At 47.5% G+C, this 22113-nt stretch overlaps 1 protein-coding gene across 3 annotated transcripts in view; it reads right to left on the reverse strand.

The window, feature by feature from the left end:
- LOC140396935 (bifunctional methylenetetrahydrofolate dehydrogenase/cyclohydrolase, mitochondrial-like) overlaps window positions 1-21904 on the reverse strand; it is a 36050-nt gene extending 14146 nt beyond the window's left edge. For 2 of the 3 annotated variants that reach the window (XM_072485876.1, XM_072485878.1), the window contains exons 1-5: window positions 21730-21904; window positions 7370-7554; window positions 3478-3600; window positions 947-1099; window positions 135-242 (exon numbers count right to left, since the gene is read on the reverse strand). In XM_072485876.1, the coding sequence (XP_072341977.1) occupies window positions 135-242; window positions 947-1099; window positions 3478-3600; window positions 7370-7554; window positions 21730-21902 (742 nt within the window). In that variant the 5' untranslated portion in view covers window positions 21903-21904. The remainder of the gene's footprint in view (window positions 1-134; window positions 243-946; window positions 1100-3477; window positions 3601-7369; window positions 7555-21729) is intronic. The other variant, XM_072485877.1, reaches the window with a different exon arrangement.
- Between the last annotated feature and the right edge of the window lie 209 nt (window positions 21905-22113).

A 22113-nucleotide genomic window follows, 5' to 3' on the forward strand; every position in this document is an offset into this window, starting at 1 on the left:
GCCCGAAGTCACATGAAAAACCATTCCCCGCTGTTACGAACCCAACTTTGGGAGCTACTTAAAGTCTAGAAAAGCAGATGGAACTTAAAATGAAGCTCGGGTAGAATTTCAAGTACATCCTTTTCACCCCTCACCTCCAGGCCGCTCATGTGCACCGTCCGTATGGAGGAGCATAGCGATGGGCATTCCCACATTTTTGGACCGTCCAGCAACAACGACGTTCTTCCCAAGGGTTGGGATTCCTGGATGGAAAAATGGCAGACCGTCAATTCATGAAAAGGAGCGCAAGATATTTTAAACATTGCCCACACAGCTCTCAAAACACCTTTTGCTGTTTCGCCACCAGCTACAACCATAGTCTGAAAGGCCAGCAACATAGCGAGCACTGCAGAAACGGGATAGGATCTTTCCACAATCTCTACTCCGCCACCTCAAACAAAATGCCCTGGCTCAGCTGCTCCTCCGGGCAGCCCACAAAACCTCGGAGTGTCCGCTGGATGAAGAAATGTTTCATATTCATCAAAAATTTGTCTTCCCACCTTGAACCTGTGCCCTCCTGTCCAGGTCCACCCGAAAGAGGTCTTATTAAATGTTATGCATCATCTTAGAGGCTGAAGCTTCCCAAATCCATCACTCTTCCCGGCGATACCAGGTTGATGTTTGTAAATGGAATTGCTGTGGGGGTCACACACTTGGAAAACACCATGAATTGTAGTGGCACACAATCCACCTGGCCATGCTGTTAAGATTGATTGTAAAATCGAAGCACTCCCTTCAGTGCTGCACTGAAATGTCGGCCTACTTTTAACAGAAGGCATGGGAGCATTAAGCTCATCAATAAATAGAAAGATTTTCAGAGAGGAAGCTCAATATATATTCCAGCGCTAGTAAGTGGTCATTAGAATACAGTACAATTTACTGGTAAAGAGACGATGTTTTAAATCACCTGTTCTTTGGATTATTTCCCATACTCCCCAGGGTGTAGCAGGCAGCATTGACATCTGGTCAAGGCACATGCGGCCTACATTGATCACATGAAATCCATCCACATCTTTAGCCGGAGACACTGCATTGCAGATCTTACGTTCGTTGAGGTGTTCTATGAAAGAAATTCAGAATTGAACCAACCTATTAGAATAATTCATTACCAGGGCAGCACGGTGGCGCAGTGGGTTAGCCCTGCTGCCTCACAGCGCCGAGGTCCCAGGTTCGATCCCGGCCCTGGGTCACTGTCCGTGTGGAGTTTGCACATTCTCCCCGTGTCTGCATGGGTTTCGCCCCCACAACCCAAAGATGTGCAGGGTAGGTGGACTGGCCACGCTAAATTGCCCCTTAATTGGAAAAATTAATTGGGTACTCTAAGTGCTCACCACTTTACCATTTTTAAGATTTAAACCAGGCTGCACTGTCAAACACATTCAATATAACCAGCACAAAACAAAGGCTTGCTGTTCTAAACATCTTGACCTTGGTTTCCAAAGTTACTATGCTTTTTTTTTGTACATTTAGAGTACCCAATTCATTTTTTCCAATTAAGGGGCAATTTAGTTTGGCCAATCCACCTAGCCTGCACATCTTTGCCTTGTGGGGGTGAAACCCACGCAGACACGGGGACAATGTGCAAACTCCACACGGACAGTGACCCAGAGCCGGGATCGAACCTGGGACCTCGGCGCCGTGAGGCAGCAGGGCTAACCCTCTGCGTCACCGTGCTGCCCTCGTTACTATGCTTTTAAGGGCAAACTTGAAAAGAAGAAGGGAGAAAGGAAATAAAAAGGTTGTGCTGATAGGTTGTGGTGAGATGAAGGTTGTGCTGAGATGAAGTTGAAAACATTGTGTGGAACATAAAAGACTGACATCGAACCAGTTGGGCCGAATGGGAGAAAAATTAGAGAAAAGTTAAGCAGTAACAGGAGGGATGCACAAAAAGAGTGATTCGTAAACACTGTTTAAAAGAGTTTGGGTGAGAGAAGACTCTCCCAGCCAGGGGCTGGAATAATTCCTTGAAATGTGATGACTAGTAAATAGAATAGCTGAGGCAGAAACAACGGCAACTCTTAAAAAAGGAGATTAATATTTGAAACAGGGGGGAAAACGGCATTGGAGTTAAGTTTTGGATTACTCGAGTAACAGACCTGTACATTTGCATGAAGCCAAGTAGCCTCATGCTGTTTTATAAACCCCTTTGGTTCTATTACTTCATGCGAGGCTCGTTTAACCACCTTTTAATATGCAATCACATCATTTATGTGCATCCATACTAAAGCAACTGACCAAAGAATAAAACACTGGGAGCGCTTGAGACCTAGGCGCGGAAATTGCCTGGTAACCAAGTCAAACTCTTTCTCACCTCATCAGATGTCAATGCCAAAGCTTTGTAATGCATTTAACTTGCAAATGCTTTGGCAGCACACAATTGGAGTCAAGACAAGGCACCGAATGATGGAAATTCCATCTCGAGATGGGATTAGCTGTTTTTTAAAATATCTTTTAAAATAGTTTTAAAAACACTTTATTAAAAAAAAAAAATATATATATATATAGGGATTGGTTGTGTGGCACTGTTACATGCATTTTGTTATGAAATAGATTACATAAATCCACTCTTATCCAGACAGTCCAGAACTGTCTGACCCAGTTCAGTGAAACGGCTTGTAATGCAAACCCAACAGTTCAAACGCATAAAAGAGGAGCATGGTGAAGTTAAGAGACAAACTTGGGAAAAGTCACTACAAATCACTGCAATTGCTGGAAATCTGAAAATAAAACAGAGAATGCTGGAAAGATTCAGCACCTTCCGGCAACATCTGCAGAGAAAGAAACAGAGCAATATTGAGAGTTTGTATGTCCATAAACTCTGAGGAAGAGTCAGACGGACTCAAAACGATTGCTCGGTTTCTCTCGCCATGGATGCTGCAGGACTTGCTAAAAAATCATATAATTTAACAAAAATAATCTTTATTATCACAAGTCGGCTTACATTAACACTGCATTGAAGTTCCTGTGAAAAGCCCCTAGTCGCCACACTCTGGCGCCTGTTCGGGTACACAGAGGGAGAATTCAGAATGTCCAAATTACCCAGCAGCACATCTTTCGAGACTTGTGGGAGGAAACCGGAGCACCCGGAGGAAACCCACGCAGACACGGGGAGAACTTGCAGACTCCACACAGACAGTGACCCGAGCCGGGAATCGAACCTGGGACCCTGGAGCTGTGAAGCAACAGTGCTAACCACTGTGCTACCGTGCAGCCCAAATGTAATAATGTGTTGCTTCTTCCCCGGCAGGGAACTGAACCCCACCCGGTCTCCCGCGTGACAGGCGGGGATACTGAGCACTACACTACCGGTGAAGTGACCGAGGATTTAACCATCAGTGTCCACTAACAAGGCAGCTGAGTATTCCAGATACTCGGCCGAATATTTGAGTTGTATCCCTTCCTCGAAGTTCAACGAATAGTCCATGAACAACCCCTTACCAGGCAGAGGCAGCTGTACAAGCAACCCATCGACTTTCTCATCATTGTTCAGCTTGGAAATCAGCTCCAACACTTCATCCTCAGTGATACTGGCTGGCTTCAGAATTGTGTCACTTGTGATACCTGTTCAATAAGTTAAAAGAACAATTACCGCAAAGAAAACATCGAAGATTCAAATGCTCAGCAGTCTCAAGACCAGAACTATCGCCCAGCCAATGATTGTATCAACCGGTTTTAACATTCATCATTGTCTTGTCAGTCCCCTCAATTTGGGAGTTCATCCAAAGCTGATTAGCTCCCTCATACTAAACACTATCAAAGGATGAAAAAAGGGCAGCAGGGCGGCACAGTGGTTAGCACAGCTGCCTCACGGCACCGAGGTCCCTGTTCGATCCCGGCCACGGGTCACAGTGCAAACTTTCTCCCAGTGTTTGCGTGGGTTTCACCCCCACATCCCAAAGATGTGCAGGGTGGGTGGATTGGCCACGCCAAATTGCCCCTTAATTGGAAAATATGAATTGGGTAGTCTACTTTTAGAGAACAGAAATAAGACATAAAATGCCGAAATACTGAGAACGTCTGACAGCATCTGAAACAGAGTTAATGTTTCAGGTTGATGAACTTTGATCAGAATTGGGAAAAAGTTAAGTGGCATAACAGGTTTCAAACAAATATGGATCAGGGAAAGGGGCGAAGACAAGATGAGACAAAAGGGTGACAGGGTGGTATACGGGATCGATGAAATGGGGAAAAAGGTTCAGGGTGGAAGGCAGAAAGTGGAAGCTAACCAGAGAAGTGAGGAAATAATATCATCTGGAGGAGGTTAAATGAGAGCAAATAATTATCAAGAATAATTATCAAGGACCCAGGAAGTGTAGAAGATTGTAGTTTCATTGGGCAGCATGGTCGGCATGGGCTTGGAGGGCCTGTTCCTGTGCTGTACTTTTCTTTGTTCTTTGTTTGCTGTACAAAATTCAAAACTGAAAGAGATCGGAAATTATCACACTCAATGGCTTTAACCGGAGTGCTCTCAAGGTCAACTTTATGAATTTCTATTCACTCGCATAATCTTACATTTTTCTTCCTCGCTCCTGTCACTTCAGAGTATGAAGTGAATGTGTAGTCTTCAGAAAGAGCATTGGCCGCAGACGCATTTTACATACTGGATCATGTCCTCGCTTAAAAGTCACAGAGATGCACCCAGGCTAAGTCACTCAGTGCACTCAAAAACTGGATAAAAGAGTTGGATAAAAGCTGGATAAAAGCTTTGACAAAGAGTCATCGGACTCGAAACGTTAGCTCTTTTCTCGCTCTACAGATGCTGCCAGACTTGCTGAGATTTTCCAGCATTTTCTCTTTCGTACACTCCAAAACTGGCTACTTTCTCCCTCTCTTTCACTTTGGTGCCACCTCGCGAGCTGCTGTCAGCAAACGTTCAGCAAGGGAATGAACCAGGGATTTCCTCCATCTGTCTGATTCACTTTTCCTCAGGGCCATCGGGAAAGCCAAGGATAATTTAGGCAGAGTTATTAGCAAAGCTAAATCCACTTGAGAACAGGTGGAAAAGTTGAGGGGCTGGGGATTAATAACAGCAGTAATCTTTCAGAGAAGAAATGCATTTGTACAGACATATTTTTCCCCAATTAAGGGGCAATTTAGCGTGGCCAATCCACCTAGCCTGCACATGTTTGGGGTGTGGGAGTGAGATCCACGCAGACACAAGGAGAATGTGCAAACTCCACACGGACAGTGACCCGGGGCCGGGATCGAACCCGGGTCTTCAGCACTGTGAGGCAGCAGTGCTAACCACTGTGCCAACGTATAGCCCTTTTCATGACCATTGGACATCTCAAAGTGCGTTCCAGGCAAATACCTGATGTGTAGTCACTGCTGCGGTGCAGGAAATGCAGCAATCAATTTGCACACAGGAAACTCCCACACAAAGAGCATAGAACATACAATGCAGAAGGAGGCCATTTGGCAAAGCGAGTCTGAACCGACCCACTTAAGCCCTCACTTCCACCCTATCCCCGTAACCCAATAACCCCTGCTAACCTTTTTGGTCACGAAGGTCAATTTAGCACGGTCAATCCACCTAACCTGCACGTCTTTGGACTGTGGGAGGAAACCGGAGCACCCGAGGAAACCCACGCAGACGCTTGGAGAACGTGCAGACTCCGCACAGTGAGCCAGCGGGGAATCAAACCTGGGACCCTGGCGCTGTGAAGCCACAGTGCTAGCCACTTGTGCTGCCCAACAGATGCTACACTTGATCTGAGCCAAAAGGCCGAGATGCAACGTGATAATAAGCAGATAATCTGATTTGTGATGTTGATTGAGGGATAAATACTGGCCAGGACGTGGACAACTCCCCCGCACTTCTTCAAAATAAACCTAGACAGGTAGACTTAGTTTAAATTCTTATCCAAATGAAGTCACATCCGCACGTACCGTGCTCCCTCAGCACAGCGCTGGACTGGCAATCCTCATTTTTGTGCTGAAGTCCTCAAGTGTGCACCTTAAGAACATTGAAACTCACGGGCGAGTGTGCTACCACCTGAGCCACAGCCGGGACACCATTTTTAATACAGTAATGAAATGCCCCAAAAACAAACATGTGGGCTTGCCACTAAAGGTAGGCCACTCTATGACATTCTGATGGATACATCGCCCGAGATTAAATTCACCATTTGGCAGTAGGAAGCTTGATCGGTACGAGTTAGCTGGAGCTGGCAAGACAGATAGTGGTTTGCCAGGTCACAAGTGCATACATGCCTTCCACTAATCATGACAATCTGTATTAGTGTCACAAGTAGGTTTACATTAACACCGCAATGAAGTTACTGTGAAAAGACTTACGTCGCCACACTCCGGCGCCTGTTCGGGTACACAGAGGGAGAATTCAGAATGCCCAATTCACCCAACAAGCAGACCTTTCGGGACTCGAGTGGAAACCGGAGTACACCCGGAGGAAACCCACGCAGACACGGGGAGGATGTGCAGACTCCGCCCAGACAGTGACCCAAGCGGGAATCGAACCTGGGACCCTGGTGCTGTGAAGTGTGCTACCGTGCTGCCAGCTTCCAGTTCTTCGATACTGTTCTTGCATTCCCCTCATCTTCTCTCACCCCCACCAACTTTCTTTTCTCAATTACTATCCTTTTGACTACAAATTCAACAGGGTTCAATTTATTGGAATTGGCATTATTTATTCAATGCGATTTTGGTCAACAGTAAGGAAGAAGCCAGATGTCCTGGAATACCACAACGATCACACAACTCGTTAATATTGAAAAGCAGGAGAAGGTGCGTCACAGACGGAAGTTCAAATTGAGCCACAGGAGGAGATTTATGGCAGGAAAGTAATTGTGCATCTGCAGTCACTGCACTTCTCATTACAGACCTACTTCTGTTCTGCAACCAGCACATCAGAACACTGGTCATCTTGAAGCACTCCGGTCGCAAAGCTAAAGTTGCACACGCAGAAATTGTCCTCTCTTCTCCGAGATAAACATGCAGCCATTTCAAAGATGCCTCTTAAGTAAAGATTTTTTTGTTTTAAATTTAGAGTACCCAATTATTTTTTCCAATTAAGGGGCAATTCAGCGTGGCCAATTCACCTACCCAGCACATCTTTTGGGTTGTGGGGGTGAAACCCACGCAGACACGGGGAGAATGTGCAAACTCCACACAAACAGTGACCCAGGGCAGGGATTCAAACCCGGGTCCTCGGTGCCGCGAGGCAGCAGTGCTAGCCACTGTGCCACCGTGCTGCTCTGAAAAGTCTCATGTTCAACGGACTCTCTGAAAAGGGACTAAATGAGCGCTTTCAGCATTGGTGTTCCATGAACAGACGGCAATGATAACAGACACGATGCGTTGAGATCCATACCTACATCAGCAGCAGCTTTTGTTTTGTTTTTCACATAGGAATGACTGGCTGGATTGTCTCCAACCAGGACTACACTGAGATGTGGCCTCCTGTTTCCATCAGCAATCCAGCTCTCCACGTCAAGCTTGGCCTCTCTTTGGATCTGCCTCGCAAGCCTTCGTCCGGAGATGATCACTGCCTCGCTTCTGAAATTAAAAAAAGAGGTCAAGAACATTTGTCAGGAGGGAAGGCATAAGTACTTGTGAAGGCTTTCCTTTAACTTAAGATTCTTAATTGGGATCTCCCCAAGGCTGAATTTTAACCAAACATGGTAGAAATCTTGCCCATCCACAGTTTCATGACTTACTCATTTACAGAATGTACCACAGGCCTATGGCTAATAATCAATAATGAAAACCATGCATTGTGCATGCATCAACCTTTAGCTGGAACAATCCCAGTCCTGCTCCTTACCCTGCCTCTTCAATTTAAATTATTTAGCAAATTTCACTTTGCCCCATCACCAAGGTGATCCAATAGTATTCAGTATACAACAGCCCTCAATGTGAACCTGAAGAGATTTCTCTTCACCTCTTTCCTCAGTCCGAAGACACTAACTTCTCAGGTAGAGGAAATCATTCTTTGCAATTCATTGCCACAAGCCTTCAGGATATTACAAAAAAGGTTAATCTTCTGCTTTGACAGGAATATTACAAGCAGCTGAAAGGTCTTTCCCACATTTACAATTTCCTCCTAAAATAAGCTAATGCTTCCTATCGCTTGTACTCCTTTCCTTAGTCAGGCAACCAAAATTGCACAGGACTGTGACCGTGGCTGAACCAATGTTTTGTATTAATTTAACACTTTCTCATATTACTCAATCTCTATTCCCGGTTCATAAAATTCGATATTCCCTCTACTATGTTTAGCCACAGTATCTTTCATTTATATATGAATTTTTTCAAATCAAAACTTGAACCAAGAGCAGACCGCAACTTTTGACTGATTTGCCATTCCTGGAGTTATAATCCTCGAGTCTTTAATGTCGCCCTTAACTGTTCACCTAGCCATATATATTTTGTCCCATTATAGTTTGAGATTGGGATTTGAAGCCCATATCAAATCCCAATAGTTTCAAATTTGAAAAACACACAAGTCGAACTCCAATTCACTGCCTTCAGCCAGTGTAATCGTCATTCATTTACCCAGTCTTTGTTTTATGTCCATTAATCAACTTTCCATCTACTCTGCTACATTTATTTTACACTTCAATGTTAGTCAATCATGATATTTTAATTAACTTCTTCTTTTAAAAAAAAAAAATGATCACATTTACTATGTCGGTTTTATTCACTGCAACTGTTCTTGAAACAGGAGCTGGCCTCATCAAATCGAAGCTCATTGTCCTTTGCGAAGGACTTTCCAAACTAATTGTACATTTGAAGAGTTTGCACTTGACACCAACATGGCTTTAATGTAACTTAGAGACACAACATATGGTATTCTGCAGAAGCAGGGATGGAGCATCAGGAAGAACGACTGAAACTTTGGAAAAGAGGGACAGGTCTTAAGGAGGCAAGAGATTTATGTAGTATGGAGATTTGGCTTTATTGTCACATGTACAGAGGTACATTAAAAAAATATTGTCCTGAGTATAGTCCAGTAAGATGGTTCCATACATGAAAAAAAACATTCGATGCACAATGTAAATACACTGACATCAGGTGAAGCACACGGAGTGTAGCACTACTCAGCAGAGATGTGTGGAGAATTATCGGTTTTCCGAAACTCTGCTCACTGACTCTCAAGTCCTATTCAGCCATCACCCCCTGTGCTTGCTGACCTTCATTGTCTCACAGTTAAGCACTGCTTCAGTTTTAAGATCCTCATCCTTGTTTTCTTATCACTGTGGCTCCTCCTCCAGTCTTCTCAGCTTCTGACCAGTTCTGTTCTCTCGGACAGTGTTTTTCAAACATTTTCCCCGGCGCCCCATGTTTACAGACTGACCGACTCTCCCGACCCATGCCACATTCACAAATGATTTTCCATTGTTACTTTTAATAGCGTCACACTCATTGTTGGCACTTCTGTATTAGCAATGCAAAACTGTAAATTGAGCTGCTGTGACTCAGTATTATTTTATATCATAGCATTTGGAGAATTGCGTCCAAGCGCTGGAAAGATTAGCAGGCTCAATATTGCACAATTTTAACAAAGGCATGTTCACTCATTCAAAACCAAACATGACCTCGGATAGGAAGTTAAACACCAACTTCAGACGGCTGAACTAAAAACAAACAGTCAGACAGAATGTCACTGGGCGCCTGACAGCACCGTTTCCCAGTAAAATGTTTCACAGACTGAAAACGTTCCTTCACTAAAAGAGCAAAGTCATTCTCTTAAGTGCCTATCCCAAATACTGTTCCATCACCACAAATCACCTGGCTGTTCGCTATTTTGGTGTCTCAACCTGCGTTGAGAAAATAGTCAAGGTTAAAAGGCCTGGATGGATGGAGTTTCAGCAGCAGATGGCAGAGGTGGGAAGAGGTGATCTTGGGTGATTGGGTGAATATGCTTTCAGAAACTCATTCCAGGGTCAAATAAGGCACCAAAACAGTGAACATCCAGGTGATTGGTGGTGACGGCATTTGGGATAGGCACTTAAGAGAATGACTTTGCTCTTTAATAAAGTTTCCCTCATCCAGTAGTGATCGTCAGTTAAACAACCTGACAAATGAGAGATATTGGAGTAGTCGAGAGAGGTGGACAAGGTAGAGCTGGATGTCGTCAAGGTAATCGTGGAAACGGAGTCTTCGAAGAAGAAGCATATAGAGGAGAAACAGCAGCCAGCTAAGGATGGATCCTTCGTGGTATTGATGATACCTGTGTCACCAGTGAGAGAGGTTCACGCAGTCCGCCATAGGAACGAGGGCAGCACGGTAGCACGAGTGGCTAGCACTGTGGCTTCACAGCGCCAGTGTCCCAGGTTCGATTCCCGGCTGGGTCACTGTCTGTGCGGAGTCTGCACGTTCGCCCCGTGACTGCGTGGGTTTCCTCCGGGTGCTCCGGTTTCCTACCCCAGCCAAAGACGAGCAGGTTAGGTGGATTGCCTAAACTGCCCTTCGTGGCCAAAAAGGTTAGGAGGGGTTGTTGGGTTACGGGAATCGGGTGGAAGTGAGGGTTTAAGTGGGTCGGTGCAGACTCGATGGGCCGAGTGGTCTCCTTCTGCACTGTATGTTCTATGTATATCTTTGCATATGAGGATCACCTAGAGCCTGCTTCACCATTCAACCAAATCATGGCTGATCTCCTTCCTGGTCTCAAATCCATCTCCCCCGCCCAGTTCCCTTTAATCAGTTTTTTGTTTGAATCAGAAATATATTCATTTCTTTCCCGAAACCATTTAATGACTCAGACTCCACCGCACTATGGGACAAGTTCCACAAATTCACACCCTCGGCGAGAATTAGTTCCTGTTGGAACTTGCATGGAAGGACACCTCCAGAATCAGATGAAGCCTGTACACAGATATCTTCCAAGTTTTGCTTTGCTTTGTGAGATTTTTTCAGAGTATATTTTAAACAATCAGAGAGTCAATGTCCCAGTCTTGCTGAGTTTAACATTGTTTGGTATGTTACGAACCACAGACTGCTGAATATTTACAATCTTGGGTACATCCTATTTCAATGTCGAAAGACTCATTCTTCTCCAAGGCAATCGTGATCAGAAAAATCGGCAAAAGCGAATGGTTAAAAGTAATCTGGGGCAGCACGGTGGCGCAGTGGTTATCACGGTGCCTCACGGCGCCGAGGTCCCAAATTCGATCCCGGCTCTGGGTCACTGTCCGTGTAGAGTCTGCACATTCTCCCTGTGTTTGCATAGGATTCGCCCCCACAACCCAAAGATGTGCAGGGTAGGTGGATTGGCCACGCTAAATTGCCCCTTAATTGGTAAAAATAAATTGGGTTCTCTAAAAATTTTTTTTAAAAGATAAAAGTAATCTGGCCGATTCTTGTAGGTTAACCATATCGGCCATGTTCGCTATATCTCTTTGGACGTCTACTCTATCACAGACATTTCCCCGCTCCTCTCTCCCTTCCTCTGTATTTGCTTGAAACCGGTTATGCCTGTAGCTTTTCCCTTGTTAAAGGGAAATTTTCTGATGAAATTTTAACAAGCTGAAACATGAATTCTAGTTTCTCTCACCAGAGATGCTGCCTGGGTATTTTCAGATTTCCAGCATCTTCAGGTTTGTTTTGGATATTTTATCTTCAATCCGCATGAAATACCAGGTAAAATCATCCCTCTTCTCGTTTCGGCCACAGAAGTTTGATTATGGAGTTTGAAGAGTACATCAAAACGCCACAGATACAGCCCAAGACAGTCATAGATTGGTCAGTGAGGAACTGGCAGCGTGGGCTAAACCCAATTAGATGTAGCTGCAGGAAATTGGGATTTGTTCAAGACTGGATGTTTATTGTTTGTCTGACCAATGACCATGTCCAAGGCAGAAATTAATAACTTCAAGGTATATGTGAGTAGTAGGGAAAATGGTGTAGAGGTAGATGATAAGCCGTGATCTGTTTGAATGGCTGAGCGGGCTTGATGGGTGGAATGGCCTACAGAGGCCATTTCCTATACTCCGAACTATTGTTAAATATGGACTCAAACCAACGGGGTTCGAACTACCTGCAGCACAGATCGAGAATCTCACAGAATGCTATTTTCTTCCCCAGAATGACGAGATTGTTTTGATTTAATGCAGTTCAGCAATGCCGAGGGATATGAAACCTCACATCTGCTTCACTAATAATCAGATTAAATTCAAAGAAGATGGTGTGATCCCCCTCCATGGTCATTCAGTTGAAGGGCATGCATGTGGCGCTACAATTGGTCTCAGCAGATAAAGGCTGGCTTGGATTGCTCCTCAAAAGAACAAAGAAATGTACAGCACAGGAACAGGCCCTTCGGCCCTCCAAGCCCGTGCCGACCATGCTGCCCGACTAAACTACAATCTTCTACACTTCCGGGGTCCGTAACCCTCTATTCCCATCCTATTCATGTATTTGTCAAGATGCCCCTTAAATGTCACTATCGTCCCTGCTTCCACCACCTCCTCCGGTAGCGAGTTCCAGGCACCCACTACCCTCTGCGTAAAAAACTTGCCTCGTACATCTACTCTAAACCTTGCCCCTCTCACCTTAAACCTATGCCCCCTAGTAATTGACCCCTCTACCCTGGGGAAAAGCCTCTGACTATCCACTCTGTCTACGCCCCTCATAATTTTGTAGACCTCTATCAGGTCTCCCCTCAACCTCCTTCGTTCCAGTGAGAAGAAACCAAGTTTATTCAACCGCTCCTCATAGCTAATGCCCTCCATACCAGGCAACATTCTGGTAAATCTCTTCTGCACCCTCTCTAAAGCCTCCACATCCTTCTGGTAGTGTGGCGACCAGAATTGAACACTATACTCCAAGTGTGGCCCAACTAAGGTTCTATACAGCTGCAACATGACTTGCCAATTCTTATACTCAATGCCCCGGCCAATGAAGGCAAGCATGCCGTATACCTTCTTGACTACCTTCACCACCTGTGTTGCCCCTTTCAACGACCTGTGGACCTGTACTCCTAGATCTCTTTGACTTTCAATACTCGAGGGTTCTACCATTCACTGTATATTCCCTACCTGCATTAGACCTTCCAAAATGCATTACCTCACATTTGTCCGGATTAAACTCCATCTGCCATCTCTCCGCCCAAGTCTCCAGACAATCTAAATCCTGCTGTATCCTCTGACAGTCCTCATCGCTATCCGCAATTCCACCAACCTTTGTGTCGTCTGCAAACTTACTAATCAGACCAGTTACATTTTCCTCCAAATCATTTATATATCCTACAAAGAGCAAAGGTCCCAGCACTGATCCCTGTGGAACACCACTGGTCACAGCCCTCCAATTAGAAAAGCATCCTTCCATTGCTACTCTCTGCCTTCTATGACCTAGTCAGTTCTGTATCCACCTTGCCAGCTCACCCCTGATCCCTGATCCCCTCCTGTTATTATAAACCCAAACTGTTCACGCTCTCCTCAAACGTCAACCCTTTCATCCCTGGAATCAATCTGGTGAACCTCCTCTGAACTGCCTCCAATGCCACCACATCCTTCCTCAAATAAAGGAGACCGAAACTGGGCACAAAGCCCCAGATGTTATCTCACCAACGCCCTATACAATTGCAAGAACACTTTTCCACTTGGATACTCCAGTCCTTTTTTAAAAAAAAAATGTTTATTAAGAATTAACAGAATTTTCAACAATTGGTCTCAGCAGATAAAGGCTGGCTTGGATTGCTACTCCTGTTATTATAAACCCAAACTGGTCACCCTCTCCTCAAACGTCAACCCTTTCATCCCTGGAATCAATCTGGTGAACCTCGTCTGAACTGCCTCCAATGCCACCACATCCTTCCTCAAATAAAGGAGACCGAAACTGGGCACAAAGCCCCAGACGTTATCTCACCAACGCCCTATACAATTGCAAGAACACTTTTCCACTTGTATACTCCAGTCCAGGATCGTTTTATCTTTTTCTTGCTCAGATGCCCCCCCCGAAGAACCGCCCCTTCCCTATCCCTCCCTCTCTCCCCACCCACCCCCTGGGTTGCTGCTACTGTCGACCGAACTCCATCTAACGCTCCGCGAGATAGTCTAGGAACGGTTGCCACTGCCTGGAGAACCCATGCACAGACTCTCAGGGCAAACTGTATCCTCTCCAACTTGATAAACCCTGCCATGTCATTTATCCAGGCTTCCACACTGGGGGGCTTCGCATCTTTCCACACTAACAAGATCCTTCGCCAGGCTACCAGGGACGCAAAGGCGAGAATGCCGGCCTCTTTCGCCTCCTGCACTCCCAGCTCATCCGCTACTCCAAATAGTGCTAGCCCCCAGCTTGGCTTGACCTGGGCTTTCACCACCTTAGATACTGTTCTCGCAACTCCCCTCCAGAACCCATCCAGTGCCGGGCATGACCAAAACATATGGACATGGTTCGCCGGGCTTCCAGAGCACCTCCCACATCTGTCCTCCACCCCAAACAACCTACTCGGCCTCGCGCCCGTCATATGCGCTCTGTGAACAACCTTAAATTGTATCAGGCTAAGCCTGGCACACAAGGAAGAGGAATTAACCCTACTTAGGGCATCAGCCCATAGACCCTCCTCAACCTCCTCCCCCAGCTCCTCTTCCCATTTACCCTTCAGCTCCTCTACCAAAGCATCCCCCTCTTCTTTCATCTCCTGGTATAATCGCCGACACCTTGCCCTCTCCGACCCATACGCCCAAAATCACCCTGTCTTGAAAACCTGTGCCGGGAGCAACGGGAACTCCCTCACCTGCCGCCTCACAAACGCCCTCACTTGCATATACCTGAAAGCATTTCCCGGGGGTAGCCCAAACTTCTCCTCCAGCGCCCCTAAGCTCGCAAACGTCCCATCAATGAACAGGTCCCCCATTCTTCTAATCCCCGCCCGATGCCAGCTCTGAAACCCCCCGTCCATCCTCCCCGGGACAAACCGATGGTTACCCCTGATCGGGGACCACACCGAGGCTCCCATCGCACCCCTGTGCCGTCTCCACTGGCCCCAGATCTTTAGCGTTGCCACCACCACCGGACTCGTGGTGTACCTTGTCGGCGAGAGCGGCAGTGGTGCCGTCACCAGCGCCCCCAGGCTCGTCCCTTTGCAGGACGCCATCTCCAACCTCGTCCACGCCGCCCCCTCGCCCTCCATCACCCACTTACGGATCATTGCCACGTTGGCTGCCCAATAATAACCACCCAAATTCGGCAACGCCAACCCTCCTCTATCTCTGCTACGCTCCAAGAACCCCCTCCTTACCCTCGGGGTCTTGCTCGCCCACACAAATCCCGTAATGCTCCTGCTTACCCTCTTAAAAAAGGCCTTGGTAATCACAATTGGGAGGCATTGGAATACAAAAAGAAACCTCGGGACGACCACCATTTTAATCGACTGTACCCTGCCCGCTCGCGAGAGTGGCAACATGTCCCACCTTTTAAAGTCCTCCTCCATCTGTTCCACCAGCCGCGTCAAATTAAGTTTGTGCAGTGCCCCCCAGCTCCTAGCTACCTGGATCCCCAAGTATCGAAAGCTCCTTTCCGCCCTCCTCAACGGTAGGTCGTCTATCCCTCTTCCCTGGTCCCCTGGATGGATCACAAAGAGCTCACTCTTTCCCACGTTGAGCTTATCGCCCGATAAGTCCCCAAACTCCCTTAGGATCTGCATGACCTCAACCATCCCCTCCACTGGATCCGCCACATACAGCAACAGGGCGTCTGCGTACAGCGACACTCGATGTTCTTCTCCCCCTCGAACCACCCCCTTCCATTTCCCCGACTCCCTTAACGCCATGGCCAAAGGTTCAATTGCTAATGCAAACAGCAGAGGCGACAGGGGGCACCCCTGCCTCGTCCCTCGGTACAGCCGGAAATACTCCGACCTCCGCCGGTTCGTGACCACACTCGCCACCGGGGCGCTATACAGGAGCTTAACCCAACTAATAAACCCTCCCCCAAACCCAAACCTCCTCAACACTTCCCAGAGATACTCCCACTCTACCCGATCGAAGGCCTTCTCCGCGTCCATAGCTGTCACTATCTCCGCTTCTCCCTCCACCGATGGCATCATTATCACATTTAGGAGCCTTCGCACATTGGTATTTAGCTGCCTACCCTTTACGAATCCCGTCTGGTCCTCGTGAATCACCCCCGGGACACAGTCCTCAATCCTTGCAGCTAACACTTTTGCCAGCAACTTAGCATCTACGTTGAGGAGCGAGATCGGCCTATACGACCCGCATTGCAGTGGGTCCTTATCCCGCTTCAGGATCAAAGAGATTGTCGCCTCCGACATTGTCGGGGGCAGGGTCCCCCCCTTCCTTGCCTCATCCAAAGTCCTCACCAGCAACGGGGCTAACAGGTCTACATACTTTCTATAGAACTCCACCGGGAACCCATCCAGTCCCAGGGCCTTCCCTGCCTGCATGCTCCCCAGTCCTTTAACTAGCTCCTCCACCTCAATTGGCGCCCCCAAACCAGCCAGCTCCTGCTCCACCACCCTCGGGAACCTCAGTTAGTCCAAGAATCGTTGCATCCCCTCTTTTCCCCCTGGGGGCTGGGACCTATACAGCTCCTCGTAGAAGGCCTTGAATGACTCATTCACTTTCACCGCACTCCTCACCATCGTTCCCCTTCCATCCTTGACTCCACCTATTTCCCTCGCTGCCATCCTCTTACGGAGCTGGTGTGCCAGCATCCGGCTCGCCTTCTCCCCATACTCATACATCGCCCCCTGTGCCTTTCTCCACTGTGCCTCTGCCTTCCCTGTGGTCAACAGGTCGAACCCCATCTGGAGACTTCGCCTCTCCCGGAATTATCCCCACCCATTATCAAGCTTCCTACCTCCAAGTCCGGAATACGCCCCAACATACGTTTCATGAATCCAGCATCGTCACAGTTCGGGGCGTATACATTTACCAATACCACCTCCGTCCCCTGCAACCTACCGCTCACCATCACGTATCGGCCTCCATTGTCCACCACTATGTTCTTGGCCTCAAACGACACCCGCTTCCCCACCAGTATTGCCACCCCTCTATTCTTCGCATCCAGTTCCGAATGGAACACCTGTCCTACCCATCCCTTTCTTAACCTGACCTGATCTGCCACCTTCAGATGTGTCTCCTGAAGCATGACCACGTCTGCCTTCAGTCCCTTTAAGTGCGCAAACACTTAACCGGCCCATTTAGGCCTCTCACATTCCACGTGATCAGCCGGTTTGGGGGGTTACCTAACCCCCACCCCACCCCCTGCCGACTAGCCATCTCCTATTTTAGGCCAGTCCCGTGCCCGCGTCTCCCGCACCCTCCAGTCCCCCAGACGGGGAACCCCCACCCCGACAACCTCTTCCATTTTCAGTTCCCCCCTCGGCCATTGCAACAGCAACCTTGTTGTCCCCCCCCCCTCCCCCGCTAGATCCAAATCTAGCTCTTTTGCTCCCCCCATAATACTTCCGTAAGTCAGCTGACTCCTGCTGACCCCGGCTTCCCCCATCTTCCCGTTGACACCCCCCCCCCCCCGTATGGAAATCCCTCCTCCCCCTTGCACTCGTCCATCCCTCCCCCTCCCTAACGCGGGAAAAAGCCCGTGCTTTCCTAAGCCAGCCCCGCCCCCTGTGTCACAGCTCCTGTTGCGGCCTTATCCTAATTCCCCCACCCCCGAGTCTTACCTCCCTCCAGCACCGACGCCCACATTCCTCACTGTCCCCCCTTCAAAAACTCTTGCCCCATCCCATCCATCGTCCCATCCGTAAAACATTCTTTACCCATATTTAAAACCCTGGACACAGTCAACATCTCCCTCACTACCACAGCCCCTCAGTTCGAGTCCAATTTTTCCGTTTGGATAAAAGTTCCAAGCCTCTTCTGGCGTTTCGAAATAGTCGGTCCTGATAAGTGACCCACAGGCGGCTGGCTGCAGCATTCCGAATCTCACCCTTTTTTTATGCAGCACCGCCTTGGCCCGGTTGAAGCCAGCTCTCCTCTTTGCCACCTCGGCGTTCCAGTCCTGGTAGACTCGGATCACCGCATTCTCCCATCTACTGCTCCGCTCCTTCTTGGCCCATCTCAGGACACTCTCTCTGTCCGCGAAGCGATGGAACCTCGCCAGCCTTGGGTCTCCTCGCCAGGACCCGGTGAGCCCCTTCCAGCTCCAGGGGGCTCGGAGAGGCCTCCGCACCCATCAGCGAATGGAGCATCGTGCTCACAGCATCAGCCCCCTCCACTCCTTCGGGGAGACCCAGAATCCGGAGATTCTTCCTCCGCGACCTGTTCTCCAGGACTTCGAATCTCTCGGCCCACCGCTTGTGCAGCGCCTCGTGCGCCTCCATCTTCACTGCCAGGCCCAAGATCTCGTCCTCGTTCTCATTAGTTTTTTCCTTCACCTCTCGGAGCTCTATCGCCTGGGCCTTCAGCCCCTCGATCGCCAACAGCATTGGCACCAGCACCTCCTTTTTAAGCTCCTCCACACAGCGCCTGAGAAACCCCTGCTGGTCCGGCCCCCATGCTGTTCGATCTCCGCCCTCCTGTTTTCTCCCCCTCGTTTCTGCCGCTGCTCCAAAGCCTCTTTTTTTGTCCCTCCACTTCTAGTCCCCTCCATACACGACGGAAGGGGGACCTTACTTCACCTTCCCACACGGGATTAGATCAAAAAAGTTCCGTTGGGGCTCCTCCAGAGAGCCCAAAAGTCTGTTCTAGCGGGAGCTGCCGAAATGTGCGGCTTAGCTCCGCATCGCCGCAACCGGAAGTCTATACGCCAGTCCTTTTGTAATCAAAGCTAAAACTCCATTTGCCTTTTTTATTACATGCTGTACCTGCGTATCGACTTTCTACGATTCATGAGCAAAGACACCCAGATCCTTCTGCTCAGATGCATTTTGAATCTGCATTTCATTTATATGTTTTTTTGGCCAAAATGGATAACGTCACTCTTATCCGCATTAAACTCCATCTGCAAAATGTCGACCAATTCCCCTCGCCGATCTATTACAGTCTGTAAACTCTTTATCTCTTCTCACTGCCTGCTTTCCCACTTACGTTGGTATCATCCACAAATGTTGCTATGTTACTCTCTGTCCCGACTTGAAGATCATTTGTATAGATTGTAAACAGTTGTGGTCCAAGGATTGACCCCTGCGGCACATCGCTCGTTACAGTTCACCAGCTAGCGAAGGACGCATTTACCCCAAACCTCTGCTTTCTGTCAGGCAATCCTCAATCCAATTGCGTGCACTATCCCAATCCCCTGTGATCTCACCTTCTGGATCAGTCTTTTATGTGGCACCTTGTCAAATAACGTCTGGAAGTCTAGATACACCACATCCACAGGTCCCTATTATCCACCTTGCTGGTTACATCTTAAAAGAACTCAAGCAAGTTACCCATCATAAAACCATGCTGGCAATGGTGATGGACCTATGTCTTTCCAAATATACAGTCATCTCCTCCTTAATGACTGATTCCAGCGACTTCCCCACCAGAGATCAAGCTAACCGGTGTATAGTTTCCTACTTTTTGCCTCTCTCCCTTTTTGAATTGGGGTGTCACATTAGCATGCTCCCAAACCATTGAATTTTGAAATATCATAACCAATGCATCCACCCTCTCTGCTGCCACTTCCTTTTATTATCCTCCAACGTGAAGACAGAGGCATAATATTGGTTCAGTGCCTCCGCCATCTCTATGTTCCCCATTATTACCTCACCAGTATCATCCTCTAAAGAGCAAACATTTACTTCAGCTATTCTCTTCCTCTTGATATACTTATAAAAGCTTTTGGTATCAGTGTTTATGTTTTCTTACCGTTTCCCTTTGCAGTTCATTTCAGGTTTCCTAATTTAATTTTTAGTAGGCCCTTGCTGAACCTTAAACTTCTCCCAATGCTCCAGCTTTCCACTGGCTTTTGCAGTACAATATGCCCTAGTTTTGGCAAATATCCTCTTTGACATCCTTTTTCCGCCATGGAACATTTTTCTCCCTTTTACAATTTCCTCTTCCTCTCAGGAATATACTTCAATTGAGAGGTATTTAATATCGCCCTGAACACCCACCACTGTTCCTCAACTGCCCTACCCTCAATTATTTGTGCATCGTCTACTTGGGCATGCTCAAAATATATGCACAAGGAAGCTGGAACACAAATTCCCAATTTACTTTTGGCATTCAACGTACCGAAGACGATATGCTGTAACCAGATAACCAAATCTGGCCACCAAATGATTCCAATGGTAGAAGTGCATGTGTAGTAGATGAACTGGTCAAATAAAAGAGCTGCAGTAACCATGGCAGGTTTCTACTTATACCATGCCACGACATCTCGCCAACTAAAGAGATTTCAACAGTTGCAATACTTACAAGAGCCATGAACTGGACTTAAACAGATCTTCTTGTGCAACTCAAGATTCCTGGAAATTGAGGCAGAAGGAACTGCCTGACCTCCTGATTTAGAATCAACAGCTGCTACTGAGAGGTGGACTTTCAAAGAATTCCATGGTCTCAAACAGAATGGCAATTGGAGATGGTCAAATAAGGAACCTCAAACATCTGATAAGTGTCCTAAAGGAGTCAATCTTCAAGACAGGCTTTTGTCAAAAGCCTTCTCAACCAAAATTATATGAGTATTTGTTTTATAAATTTACAGTACCCAATTATTTTTCCTGACAATTAAGGTGCCATTTAGTGTGACAGGTTGTGAACTATTTTAATAATTAGAGTATCCTACCACCCTCCTCGCCATACGTTGGTACAGAGGGGAGGGTACCCTGTTTCTCCAACACAAAATTAGTGTTTGTACTGTTTGGCCTTGTACAATTTTTTTCACTGTTTTAATAAAAAGATATGCACCTCCCCTGCACACACGAGGTGAATGTGCAAACTCGAAATGAAATGGCATTGCCTAATGCAATTATTTGCTCTACAATTAGCTTTTCATTCAGTACCATGGTTTCATTCAACAGCCACAACATAGTCTTGTGACAAACAAAATGCACTTGCAAATGCACAAAAAAAAAAGGCAGAATATTTGGAACAATCTACCATAAAATTGAATTAGTTGGAACCTTCAGAAAGGTCGGGGGGGGGGGTGAAATGGACTGACAAAGATCGCGATTTAAATTGGGACCAGCGAAAGCTACTTTGCTACCCGGCTCACGACCCACATTTTTTTCATTTTCGAGAGAGGAGGAAGAGCTGGACAGCAAGTGAGATTTAATTCAAATATTGGCACTCACCGACCAGGAAAGATGACACGCTTCTAAATTTAGATGGGGTTTACTGGAGAACAAAATTGGCTTTGGTGCAGCATTTGAACTGGAGATTCCGTCGGTTGAAAAAGAAAAGAATAATTTGAACAGGCAGAAGAAGTTGGTCGGGAAGTGGAGGGCTGCAAGCTCATAGAAGAAGTAGCATCAAAGGAAGAAGCAACACAGGATGCGGGGTACGGTTGTGGTTTTTAAAAAAATTAGTTGCATTTGTTAACTTTTACTGTCGATCGACACACACACACACACACACGAAAACAGGAGAGGTTTGCAAATCGCCTGCTGGAATCGAGTTTGCATCAATGGAGTTGGTAACTTCTCCCTGACATAAAGGGCAGCCACACATTGAGTGGGAAGCGGGATGGTTTGCACGTCCTCTTGCAGGACTAGCGTAAGGAGCCGGAGGTATTTCATCATGCAGCAGCTGGAGCCCCCAGCCAGCCTGCCAGGGACACACACACACACTCCATCCCTCCCTCCTCCAGCACACCTACCTGGGCCCGCTGAGGTGCAGCAGGCGGTGCTGACTGCACAGCCTGCCCAGGTTGCTGGCCAGACGCCGGCTGCAGTGAGCCATGCTTGTCGCTGCCCGGGGTGAGGAACACACTGCTCCGCGCCGCCGTTCCGCATCCCTTTGACGTTGGCACCAGGCGCGCTCCTGCCCCATTGGCTGCTGCCCGGGCGGACGCTGATTGGCCCGCCCGTCTGCCAATCACGTCTCCCAGTCGGTTCCCCGGCAACACATAGACGTCATCCGACTCAACGTTCCATCATCTCCCAGGACCTCAGACAGTGGGGGCTGGAGGACAGAGAGACACGCACTAGAAGACACAGAGAGGCACACACACTGGGAGAGACAGAGAGAGAGAGAGGCACAC

The sequence above is a fragment of the Scyliorhinus torazame genome, chromosome 20 (genome assembly GCF_047496885.1).
Source record: "Scyliorhinus torazame isolate Kashiwa2021f chromosome 20, sScyTor2.1, whole genome shotgun sequence".
Lineage (NCBI taxonomy): Eukaryota > Metazoa > Chordata > Chondrichthyes > Carcharhiniformes > Scyliorhinidae > Scyliorhinus > Scyliorhinus torazame.